The 13,071-nt window shown below is 48.7% G+C and overlaps 1 protein-coding gene across 1 annotated transcript in view; it reads left to right on the forward strand.

The window, feature by feature from the left end:
• Window positions 1-13,071, forward strand: part of CFAP74 (cilia and flagella associated protein 74) — a 115,811-nt gene that overhangs the window by 69,138 nt on the left and 33,602 nt on the right. Inside the window, 2 exon segments of the mRNA XM_071217179.1 lie at window positions 8,466-8,542; window positions 9,351-9,473. Coding sequence (XP_071073280.1) covers window positions 8,466-8,542; window positions 9,351-9,473 — 200 coding nt within the window.

Here is a 13,071-nt window from a genome sequence, read left to right on the forward strand (position 1 = left end):
GGTCATTATGTTCTCTTTTTTTCCTTGATCCATACAGCTACGGAGTTTCCAATTTCATCAGTCTTTTCAAGGAAGCAACTGTTGGATTTGTTGATTTTCCTCTATTCTTTTCTCTATTTCATTGATTTCTGCTGTCTCAGTTATTTCCCTCCTTCTGCTTACTTTGGGGTTGCTTTGCTCTTAAGGTTAAAAAGCTAGAAAATTAGGTAGCTTTCTAAAATTGGGTCGCTTTCTTCGTTTAGAACATAAGCACTTTGAAGCTATAGGTTTCTCTCTCAGCACAGTTTTACCTGAATCTCATACCTTTTATGTTGTTTTTCATTATCGCTCAATTTGAAATATTTTTAATTCCCATTGTGATCTTCTTTGATTCATGGGTTATTTGGAAGTGTGTTGCTTAATTTCCAAATATTTGAAATTTGCGAAGATAACTTACTGGTATTGATTTCTGATTAAATATCACTGTGGTCAGAAAGCATATTCTCTATAATTTCAATCTTTTTAAATTTATTGAGACTTGTCTTTATGTCCTAGGTCTATCATGATTAACATGCCATATGCACCTGAAAATAATGGGAATTCAGCAGATGGAGTGTTCTTATATTTCAATTAGATCAAGGTAGTTGATAAGTTATTCAGCTCTTCTCTGTCTTGATTTTTTTCTCCTGATCTAGTATTTTATCAGTTGCAAGGAGAATAGGCATAAGAATCTCTCTGATTGTGAATTTGCCTATTTTTCCCTTTAATTCTGTCCATTTTGAAGCTATGTTATTAAGCATACACACATTTATAATTGTTTTTTTTTAAAGATTTATTTTATTTTATTTCTCTCCCCTTCCCCCCACCCCCAGTTGTCTGTTCTCTGTGTCCATTTGCTGCGTGTTTTCCTTTGTCCACTTCTGCTGTTGTCAGCAGCACGGGAATCTGTGTCTGGTTTTCTTGCGTCATCTTGCTGCGTCAGCTCTCCGTGTGTGCGGCATTCCTGGGCAGGCTGCACTTTCTTTCACACTGGGTGGCTCTCCTTGCGGGGCGTACTCCTTGCGCATGGGGCTCCCCTATGCGGGGGACACCCCTGCATGGCAGGGCATTCCTTGCGCACATCAGCACTGCGCATGGGCCAGCTCCACACGGGTCAAGGAGGCCCGGGGTTTGAACCGAGGACCTCCCATGTGGTAGACGGATGCCCTAACCACTGGGCCAAGTCCGCTTCCCCTATAATTGTTTAATCTTCCTGATTAATTGTCCTTTTATCATTCTTAAATGACCTTCTTTATCTCTTGTAATACTCTTTGGCTTAATATCTAATTTATCTGATATTAATCTAACCACTTCAGTCTTCCTATGCTTACTATTTGCTTGGTATCTTTTCCCATCCAATTGTTTTCAACCTCTCAGTAAATTTCTATTTAAAGCGTCTCTCTGATAGACAGGCATGTAATTGGGTCTTAGTTTTTTGGGTTTTTTTATTGTTGTTGTTGTTGTTTTGCCCTATTCTGACTATCTACCCTTTAATTGGAGTGTTTAGGCCCATTTAATTTTCATGTAATTTTTGATATGGTTGGATTCAGGTTACCATTTCACTATTTCTTTTCTGTTTATCCCATCTGTTTTTCCTTCTGTTTTCCCTCTTTTCCAGTCTTCTTTTGAGTTAACTGAAAATATTTTAGAATTCCGTTTTAATTCATCTGTTGGGTTTTTAGCAATTCTCTCTGCACTTGCTAATAGCTAATCTAGGGATTACATACACATCATTAACTCTTCATGGTCTATTTTAGTTAAAATTGTACCACTTCACAATAAAAATAAGACCCTTGTAATTGGGTCCATTTATAACCCCACCCTTGATGCTGTGTTTGTCGTATATTATAGCAACATACATTATAAACCCTGAATATATTGCTATAGTTTTTAAGTACTTTTATGCATTATAAAGAAACTGAGAGGAAAAAAGAATAGTCTTTTGCATTTAACCAGATAGTTACCATTTCTGTTTTTCATTTTGTTTTCTGATGCTCCAGGTTTCCATCTGCTCTCATTTCTCTTCAGCCTCTGACATTTCTTATAATTTAGGTCTCCTGGTGATTAAGTCACTTAGTTTTCCTATATCTAAAAGCATCTTTATGTTACTTTCCTTGTTGAGGAATGTTTTCACTGGATATAGAATTGGGGGTTGGCATCTTTTCTTTTTGCAGCATTTTAGAGATGCCGTTCCACTGCATTCTGGCCTCCACTGTTTATTCCTTTTGGGAAGTCAGTAGTTATTTTTATTGTTATCTCTCTGTGTATAATGTGTCTTTATTTTCTCTGGCCACTTTCAATATTTTCTCTTGATATTTGACTTCCAGAAATTTAACTATGTCTACCTAAGTGTGGTTTTCTTTGTATTTATCACTCTTGGTGTTACCTGGGGTTCTTCAATCTGTAAGTGTTTTTAACAAAATCTAGGAAGTTTTAGCTACTATTTTTTCAAATATTTTTTTCTACCCCATTCTATTTCATGTCTCCTTCTGGGACTCCATTTAAACATGTTTAGGGTCCTATGGGGGACCCCTGAGGCTCTGTTCAGTGATCTTTGATCCTTTTTATTTCTGTTTTTCAGATGGGATCCTTTCTTATGATATTTCTTCAAGGTCACTGGTTCTTCTGTCATCATCAATATGGCTGCCACCCAATGAATTTTTTTATTTCAGATCATGTATTTTTTGGTTCTAAAATTTTCACTTCGTTCTTTTTTACAGCTTCTATTTCTCTAAGTTTTCCTAATTTTGTTATTCGGGGTTCTCTGGGGAAACAGAATCAACAGGATATATATATAATATAAATATTATGAGATTTTTTATAGGAATTGGTTCATGCAGCTGTGGAATGAGCAAGTCCAGACTCCACAGGGCAGGCTGCAAGCTGGGAACTCCACTGAAGGTTCCAGGAACTCCCCAGGAGCAGCTGCTGGCCAAAGTGGACATGGAGATTCTCCCTTCCGACTGCTGAAGTCATCACTGCTCCTTTTAAGGCCTTCAGCCGATCAGACATAACTTTTCGCATTGTTGAAGGCGATCTCTTCAGTAGATTGTAGATATAATCAGCCACAGATTCAATCAACGTATTGATGATTTAAGTCCATGAAATATTCTCATAGTAACTATCAGGCCAATGCTTGCTTCACCAATCAACAGGAAAGCATGATCTAGCCAAGTTGCCGTCTAAACGTAACCACCAAACTATTTGTTCATTCATGACGTGCACATTTCTTTCATGTCTTTGAGCATAGCTCTCATAACTGCTTTAAGATCCTCATCTCCTAATTCCAACAACCATGTCTTCTCAAACCCAGTCTTCATTGATTGATTTCTTCTTATTAGTCACATTTTTTCTGTTTTTATTTTCTTGTGTCTAATAATTTTGCATTGTATCCTAGACATTGTGAATGATATATTACAGGCATTCTTAATTATATTCACTTGAAGATTATTTTATTTTTGTTTCAGCAGACCATTAATTTGGCTGAACCCAAACTTAAAATTTGGTCTTTCTTGTGTCAGACAGCAGCTAAAATTTCTGTTCAGTTATTTTAGCTGAGCTAGGCTGCTTGGAGTGTGCCCTGTGCATGCAAAATTCAGCAGTCAGACTAGAGGTTCAAGCGCGTTTTAGAACTCTCCTTCTATCGGCTCTCTCCTTTCCAGGATTCCTCCCTTTACTTTTCAGCTCATGCAGCTATCATCCTGAGCTCTGCCCTCTGGCTCTTCAAGCCAGCAAGACCGTGAGTTTTGTGCCTAAGTCTTAGCTGTCCAGGATGGCATTGGGTGTGGACTTCCCTCAGGCCAAAATCATTAAAAATGGGAAATGCAGTTTTAGTTTACTGACTGTTAAAACAAATACCATTCAACGGGTTGGCTTAACAACAGGAATTTATTGTTTCAAGGTTTCATGGTTTCAGAGCTTAGAAGGTTTGTCTCTTCCTGGGGTCAGTATCTTCTGACTGACCAGTAACCTCTGGGCTTCCTCGGCTTTCCCATCCCTTGGCAGCCCCTTTTCCCTTCTCTTCCAGGTTCCATCAACTCCCAGTTTCTGGCTGCTCCCCACGGTCCATCTCTGGTTCCAGTTTCCTTTTTTATGTAAACGTCAGCCATACGGGCTTAAGAACACCCTCCTTCAGTTCAGGCTCTCCTTAATTAAAAACACCTTCGAAGGTCCCGTTTACAAATGGACAGGGGTTGGAACCTGAGCACTCCTTTTGGGAGGGACACAATTCCCTCCCAACACTCGGCACCATTCCCTTTTTCCAAGTGTAGACTCTCTAGGTTTGCCTGCTTGTGGTGCCTCTCATGCCATCCCCTACCCACAGGGTCTCCAGGTGTCTCAGTTTCCCAGGCTGCTGTGACAGACACCACACGATGGTTTGGCGTAAACAGCAAGGACGTACTGGTTTACGTTTCCGAGGCTGGGAGGCTCCTCCTGGGGTCAGCAGCATTCTCTCTGGCCAGCATCCACGCTTTCCTTGGCTCTCCTATCACATGCCCCTGTCCTCTCACTTCTCTTCTGGGTTCCAGTGACTTCTGGCTCCTGACTGCCCCCGAGGCTTTGGGGTAGAATCTGAACATGCCTTTTGTGGGGCCGAGATTCAATTCCCAACAGATGTCATTTGTTCATGTTAGTTTCTCTTTAATTATAAGGAGCCGGATGCCCCAAGGAACAAATTTGAAGGGACAATGGAAGCAAGACTAAATTGCTTTATGAGGAATACCCAAGAATCCTGCTTTTTCGGCAGACTAGGCACCTTTGCCTGTGAATGAGGGTCTGTCCCATTTTGTAGATGTTGCATCTATGCTTGAAAAGAATGTGCGTTTTTCAATTGTTGGGAACAGTGTCCTGTATGTGTCCATTAGCTCAGGCTTCTTAGTTATCCTTTCATCTCCTTTACTATCAATGACTGAGGAGCGTGCTTCAAATCTGCTATTCTGTGGGCTTGTCAATTTCTCCTTACTATCGTGTCATGTTTTGCTGCATATATTTTGAAGCCGTGATGTTCATTGTGCATAGAGTATTTTGGTGTCCTGGTAAATTAAATTATTTCTTTATCTTTATCTTTTATAATTCTTTTTGCCTTAAAATCCAACATTAATATTCCAGCTTTCTTTTGTTTGGTAAGTCTTTGCCGTGTATATATTTTTCATCCTTTTCCTTAGTATCTTTTCTGTGTCCTTATGTTTTAGATGTGTCGCTTTTAAATAGTCTGTGGCTAGATTTTGTCTATTTAGCTAGTATGACAACATTTGACTTTTTGTGGAGTATTTACATAAATTTATTGTGATTATTGGTACATTTACATCTGTTCCTTATTTTGTGCTCTTTTGCTTCTTTTTAAAATTTTATTTCTATTATTTTATCCTCTGTCCTTTTCTTCTCTACTGCTTAGAAAATCCCCTATTCTTCGGAAGTGGCATTAGAGCAGAGCGCCATGCCCTGCCGTAACCCGTCTGTCTTTGCATCCTTGAATGGGGTAGAGGCATCACTGGCCGGAAGGGCTGTTGGTCAGCTGCAGACTTCTGAAGTGAACCTGAGGTGTGGGGATATTTGGAACCTGCTGCCTCTATATTCCTCTAATAGTTTAGGAAAAGATCTTTGAAAAATGGATGATCATTTTTGCAATTATAACAGGAAAATTGAGGAGAGGAGGGTCCAGTAAACAAAATACACAATTCTGTTGCCTGTGGAGCAACAGAGACTAAGCAGCTGGGAGCTTGCCCTTCGACCTCCTGCGTGAGTCAGGAGGTCAGGTGGGCTTGATCATGGACTCAGCCTTGCCCCCAGCAACGCCCCCACTCACAAGGTAACCCCCACCCACCTCTGCTTCTGAGTTTAGTTTTGGGGTGTGCCCTTCCCCACTTGGTGGAGGCACGTCAGAGAGCGTTCAGCAGCCGCCCAGCTGTTGGCTTGAGCGTCCTGAGACCTCGTGAGATGGACGTCCTCTTTGGCTGTGGCACGGGGCACGAGAGAAACGAGTGAAAGCCAGGGCTCTGCCTCGAAGGGCTGCACACGGGTCACGAGAGCGAGGAAACAGCAAGCACGCGTTTCTTTCTCCCCTGGCTATGGGGGAAATCTCTCCCTTGAGACTCTGAGACCATAAGCTAATTCTCATGTGAATTTGCGGCTGAATTCTTGCTACCTGTGTGATCCAAAATACCTCAGGCAGAGAATTTAATTGAAAGGAGCTCCAGATTGGACGTGTTTCAGGTGACTGGCCAAAGAAAATGCAAACCCACTCTAGAAACTCAGAACTCAAAGAATTAAAGTACCAGGGAGCAGATATAGCTCAGTGGTTGAGCACCTGCTTCCCACATGCATGCACCTAGGTTCAATTCCTGGTACTGCCTGAAAAAAATTAAAGTACCAAGAAACACAGGCTCACAATCAGAAACCACCGAACGTCTTTATCAGAATACTAGCAAATGAATCCATCAATAAACAAAAAAGATGATACGTCATTAGCAAGTGGGGCTTGACCTCAGGATGCATGGCTGGCTCAAACTTCAGAAATCATTCAAGGAGAGTGATGTCACCAGGATGGCAGAGGGGGACACTCCAGGGCTCTGCTCCGCCATAGAATCTTTAAACAACTAGCAAACATTATCTTCAAGCTCTGGAAAGCAGTTAAAGGGCTTCAGTGATTGGACGGGCACTGAATCAAGAACGAGGCCGCTTGGAGACGGTAGGAAGCATCGAGGCACAGCCCTGGCCACTCCTGCTCCCTTCCTGGCTGCGTGCAGGTCTCGGGCCCGTTCTGGAGATTCAGAGTGACTCCCGTGTGCACCTGAGGGTGCCTTCGTGTCTGTGCCTGTCCACCTGGTGGCCGCCTGAAAGACTGAACCGGGGAATCTGCCTCTGGTTCACATTGCCAGGATGTGCCTCCCTGCAGAACAGGGACAGCTCTATCCGTAAGGAAAACAGTCCAATTGCCCTGGCCCGGGGCAAAGGGCTACCACTTTAAGACAAAATCGAGTGCCTGGGGCCAGAAAAAAAGACCATTTCCTAGGCAGAAGAGGGGGCGTTCGCAGCGCTGTAAACAGGGGAACTTGTAAGGTTATGCGCACATGCTTGGAGCAAGATGCTCAGAGACGACTGGAGAGAACCTGTGCCTCTGCCTTGGCCTGCGCTTTAGGCTCGTTGCTGGGATGCTGGGACGAGGACGCGCGTCGTCAGCTTGGCCGGGCTATGGTGCCCGATGGTTTGGTCCAGCAAACACTGCCCTGGTTGTTGTTAGCAGAGCACTCCGGGTTCTGGGCGTCTAGATTCTTGGCTATGTCATGTGAAAGAATTCAAGGACACACCATAGGGTAGGCAAGGGAATTAAGAGTTTATTAAGAAACAAGAGAAAAGATAAGTACGATTGGAGACGTGGGCCGCGGAGTTGGGGGCGCGGGGCCCCAGGACAGGCCCTTTTAAAGCCTTTCCGCCTCCCCCTTTCTAATGCTGGGGAGGGGTCCCAGCTGTTTCTAATGCTGGGGAGGGGGCCCAGCTGTTTCTAATGCTGGGGAGGGGGCCCAGCTGTTTGCGGTGCTGATGGCTGCACCGCAGATGACTCTACTAGTCAGCCAAAGGGGCGCCGATGCAAATACCAGAAACCTGCTGGCCTTTATAAAGGGTATTTGTTTGGGGTAGGAGCCTACAGATACCAGGCCATAAGCATAAGTTACTTCCCTCACCAAAGGAGCGTGCTCAGCGCCCCACGGAGGGGCCCCCTTTCCCACCTCCCGCTCTGCTTTCCCTGACCCTCCCCCCCGCTGGTGCCCCCGGCTGGCCAGGCTGCCTCGCGTCCGGCTGCTCCCCCTCCAGGCTGGGCCCCACCGGCCTCCTAAGGGTCACGCCCGTCGCTGCCGCACTTGGCCCACGTGCCCCCCACCCAACCTCTAGGACGCGGCTCCCTGGTCTTCTCTGGACCCCGGGGGTCCCTGTAGCCCCTTTTGTCCCAGAGCTGCAGGGAAGGCTTCGCCCCTCCACCCCCCACGAGCATCTGCCTGGGCAGCCTAAAACTGGGGGGGCACCGGCCAGGCGTCCCCAGGGCGTGAGCACTGGGAGGGGAGGCCTGCGCCGTCGGGGCCAGTCACCGAGGTGGGGACGAGCCCCCCACAGCTCCCTGTCCCGTTCCCAGGGGAGCAGAGCGGGCACAGGGAGCGCCAGGGCCTTCCCTGCACCGCCCCAGGAGAGACCCCCCCCTCTCCTGGAAGGGGCCCTAAAATAACCCCAGGGGGCTCTCCCAGAACCTTCTCTGTGTGCACTGCTGCCCAGGCAGGCGAGGCTGAGGGCGAGCTCCCGGCAGAGGGCGCCCCAGGCCCCCCAAAGGCCCCCTGGCCCCCCAAAGGCCCCCTGCTCACTGTGCTCAGAAAGGCCAAGCTCCTAGAGAGTGCGCTGGGGGCGGGGCTCTCCGCCACTCTGGGCTGACCTTCACATATGGGCGCTTCCTTTTCCAGATCCCGAGAGAATGACCACCGTGACCCCGACGGAGATGCCTCCCTGCGAGGAGCCGATGGAGATCAGGCTGGGAGAGGTCAGCACGGACCCCCAGGGACCCCCAGCGCTGCCCCCAGGGCCTCCCCAGCCCCCCCAGGCCCCCCCAGGGGCCCCCCCAGCCCCCTGAGGTCCCCCCAGCCCTCCCAGGCACCACCCCCAGGGCCTCCCCAGCCCCCCCAGGGCCCCCCCAGGGACACCCTCCAGGGCCTCCCCAGCTCCCCCGGGTCCCCCCTAACCCCCCCAGGGACACCCCCAGGGACACACCCCCAGTCCCCCCCAGGACACCCCCCAGGACACCCCCAGACCCTGCCAGAGCCCCCCAGGGCTCCCACACACCCCCAGCCCCCCAGTTCCCCCCGGGCCCCGACCCAGGCCCGGCCTCTTGAGCAGGGCAGCCCTTGGTCTGGCCCCTGGACCCACTGCCCCCCGGCAAGGAGGGGTCTCTGCCAGCATCGGGCCCCGCCCTCCAAAGTGGGGCTGCCGGGCCAAGGCGCAGGGGCTGTGCCCAGGGCGAGGGGCTCTCGGGCCAGTTTGGAGAAGGTGGGGTTCCCTGGCCTGAGCTCCACAGCTCCCTGCAAGGGATTGGAGGCGGGGGATGGGGGGAGGGGGGAATGTGCGTGATGGGGGGCAGGGGGAGCCCGGCTGTGAGTGGTGGGCGCCCCCGCCCCCGCCCCCGCGGCGCGTTCCTGCTGCAGCATGTGTGGGAAAGGCCCAGCGTGTCGTGGCGCCTAGCGCCACGGGGGCCACGGGCCTGTCTCGACGCGCCTGGCGCTCACGTGTGCAGGTCGGGGCTTTAATAAAACTGAGGCGCGGCCAATGCTTCCAGGAGCTTCTCTTCCCCACAGATAATGGGGGATGAAATCGGCCCCTTCAGCTCCATCAAGGTGCCCGTCGTCTTCGCCCCGGTCATCCCCGGGGAGGTCCACGCCAACTTTAAAGCCACGTTCACCAACGAGCAGTGCCCGACGGTGAGTTCCCACCTCGCCTGGGCCCAGGGCCCCTCCCACCACGGGGGGTCGCCACTTAGCCCACCCAGACAGCCCGGTGGCCCAGGTGGCCGGGGCCAGAGCCAGCACACACGGGCACAACAGGCGAACACACACGTGTACACGCGGTCACACACGCACATGCTCCCGTGAACACACGCCCAGCACTGCACACTTTTGCTTTTCACCTCCAGAAATGTCTTAATCCCAAGGAGGTAAAACTTTCATCATTACTTTTTTTTTTTATATGCACAAGTGTATGATCTTTTTATTATATAAGTATACAATGCAAAAACATGTTTTGTGGCACCTACAATGTAAAAGAATTAAAGGAAATGAAAAAAATAATCTAATGGTAAGGAAAAAGGACAAGGAAATGTGATAGAGACAAATATTAAATCCTTGAGTCTTACCAGCGAGTACACTACGGAAGACTTGTCTTTTGTGTGTTTTTTGTTTGTTTTTTGTTTTTTTTATTTATTTTTTAAAAATATTACATTAAAAAAATATGAGGTCCCATTCAACCCCACCGCCCCCACCCCCCACTCCCCCCACAGCAACACTCTCTCCCATCATCACGACACATCCATTGCATTTGGTAAGTATATCTCTGGGCATCGCTGCACTTCATGGTCAATGGTCCACATCATAGCCCATACTCTCCCATGTTCCATCCAGTGGGCCCTGGGAGGATCTACAATGTCCAGTAATTGTCCCTGAAGCACCACCCAGGACAACTCCAAGTCCCGAAAACGCCTCCGCATCTCATCTCTTCCTCCCATTCCCCGCACCCAGCAGCCACCATGGCCACTTTTCCCACACCAATGCCACATTTTCTCTGTGGACCCTGGATTGGTTGTGTCCATTGCACATCTATGTCAAGAGGAGGCTTAGATTCCACATGGATACTGGATGCAATCCTTCTGCTTTCAGTTGTAGACACTCTAGGCTCCATGGTGTGGTGGTCGACATTCTTCAACTCCTTGTTAGCTGAGTGGGGTAAGTCCAATAAATCAGAGTGTAGGAGTTGAAGTCTGTTGAGGCTCAGGGCCTGGCTATCTTATTGTCAGTCCAGAGATTCAAATCCCCTAGGTATATCTTAAACCCCAGCACAAACTACAATTCCAGTAAAGTAGCATGAAAGGCTTGTGAAAAGAGATCCCGTCTGTGTCCAGCTCCATCCTGCAAAAACACCAGCTCCAAAGAAGGGCCAACTGACATGGCAGTGAACCCCATCTGCCATGACCATAGAGCCTATGGGTCTCTTTAGCCCTCAAAAGAACCAATACCTGGGGTTGTATCTACTTTATCTGTCTCTGAGACTCTGCTCAGGTGTGCATAAGGGCAATCCTTCTGACAACCTCCAAACTCTTTTTTAGAGACTCATAGCCATATAAACTCATTTCTCCTTTCCATTTCCCCATTACCTTAGGTCAAACAGCATTTTAAACTCCTGTTATTATATGTAGACAGGGATATTCTGCTGGTCTGCGTTGAACTTTTAATTCAAGGTCATTTTCTAGTTGCATCATCAGGTGGTACTTGGTAGTGATTCCCTCAGTGCCAGGGAGGCTCATCCCCGGGTGTCATGTCCCACACTGGGGGGAAGGCAATGCATTTACGTGCTGAGTTTGGCTTTGAGACTGGCCATATTTGAGTAACATGAAGGCTGTCAGGAGGAAACTCCCAGGCACAGTGCTGCTCTAGGCCTTGTTCTTATTTCAGGCGTATAGGCTCACAAGCATAGTCATTAGTATCAGGGGCTCACTGTTGGACCCTCATTCCTTCCTGGTCCTTACCGTTGCACCTGGGGGACTGCCACTGCTCCCCTAGGGACCATGACAGAGCACCCCCAGCCAGGAACCCAATAGCCCCCCAGCTGTTGTTTTTAATTGTTGCCACTATGAGTATATCCAAACATTACCATGTTTTATCATGATTCACTTATAAGCTTATTAAATTGAGTTGTGATCCGAAAATGCGACCTGTACACCTGTTTTTAGAATTTGTTAAGGATTTCTTTGTTGTTGTTGTTTTTTCTGACACTTGGCTCTTCTCTTAAAGATTTCTTTGTGACTAAAGGCATGATTGATTTTGTAAATGTGATGTTTGCTAATGAAAAAAGTGTAATCACTTAAGGGCTGTGAACAGATTTATTAACCTGTTCTTTCCAGTTTCTATTCCCGTATGACTGTATTTCTAACAAGTTCCTTACAATCCTAATAGATGAGCTTTCCATAGCTGCATTATTGTTTGGTGCATGATGGTTCACAGCTCTTTCTTCTTCATCATAAATTTTCCCTCTTTGTCCAGCCGTTCGTGGTCACCTGCTTTTCTCTGGCTGGCATTTGCCTCCTTTCCTTTGCCTCTTGCTCATGGACATCCTTTTTTAAAAAGTGTCTCTTAAGTGCTCTGTCTTTGGTGGGAGAATTTAGTGCATTTTTTGGCATAATAATTGAGACACTTTATTGAGTTCCTCTCATCTAGGTTTATGTGTATTCTTTTTCTTACAACATTTTTTCCTCTGTTTCAATTTTCTTATTTTCATTGGTTTGATCAAGTTGGTATTTATTCCGTTTTCCCCGTTATCTTAGAAATTCTACTTTTCTGTTCCACTGGCTCTTCTTTCCTTTTCCCCAGCCCTCAGAATTCAGGCACAACTTTGTGTTTCTAATGGGGAAAGAGAAAAACCTCCAAGATGTCCTGTTCCCAACCAGACTCCCACCCGCCAGCACCTCCCCACAGAATAAGCGAAGTTTCTGCCCCTTTCACACCCTCCTTAGCCCTCGACTCCAGGCAGATCCCCCCGCTGCCCCATCCCCGTCCCCGGGCTCTTCCTGAACACCAGCTCCACGCTCCCAGCAGGCGGCCGCCGCGTCTAGCTTTCCCAGGCTCCTGGGTGGAAGGGGCAGGGTCCCCAGGCAGTGGGTGGCACACGGAAGCCGGGTGCCTTGAGGAGGGGCTGGCCCACTGCGCTTCCCGTGCCAGGAGGCCTGGCAGTCTGTGACCCTGCCCGTGGCGGTCCAGTTGGGGAATGGGGACAAGTGCCCTGGCCCCGCCGCTCCCGCCCGCTGGTCTCCGCCAGGCCCAGAACAGTGGAGGAGGTTGGCTCTGCGAGCGCCTGCCCGCTCGTCATCCTGAGCTCGGTGCCTGGTGAATCTGGGTTCTCGCAGACCCCTTCCCAGCCAGTGGATGTACTGCCAGGCTGCCGCCTTCCCTCTGCTGCCCAGAGGTGCTGGCCTACCGGACGTGTCTGCCCACCGGGGCTGGCCGGGGTCCCCTCTGCAGCTTTGGGGCTCTCGTCGTTGATGGCCATCCTCGTCCGCCTCTTCATTCCTCCTGGAACTTCCACCACTTGCCCATCAGGCTCCTGGCCTTGTCGTCCCGCTCACGCCTCTTCCCCAGGCTTGCTCTCCACTCCACCAGCTCAGCCTGACCCGCCTGCCTGGCCGTCGGCCGAGTGGTCCACGCGGGGTCACTGCTGTGCTCGTGCCTCCTTGATCCCAGGCCCACGCCGAGCTGGCCGTCCACTCACCAGCTCTCCACGCTCTTCAGGGACCTCACTGCTTCTTCCTTCACG

Source organism: Dasypus novemcinctus, chromosome 9, assembly GCF_030445035.2.
Source record: "Dasypus novemcinctus isolate mDasNov1 chromosome 9, mDasNov1.1.hap2, whole genome shotgun sequence".
In the NCBI taxonomy this organism is placed as follows: domain Eukaryota; kingdom Metazoa; phylum Chordata; class Mammalia; order Cingulata; family Dasypodidae; genus Dasypus; species Dasypus novemcinctus.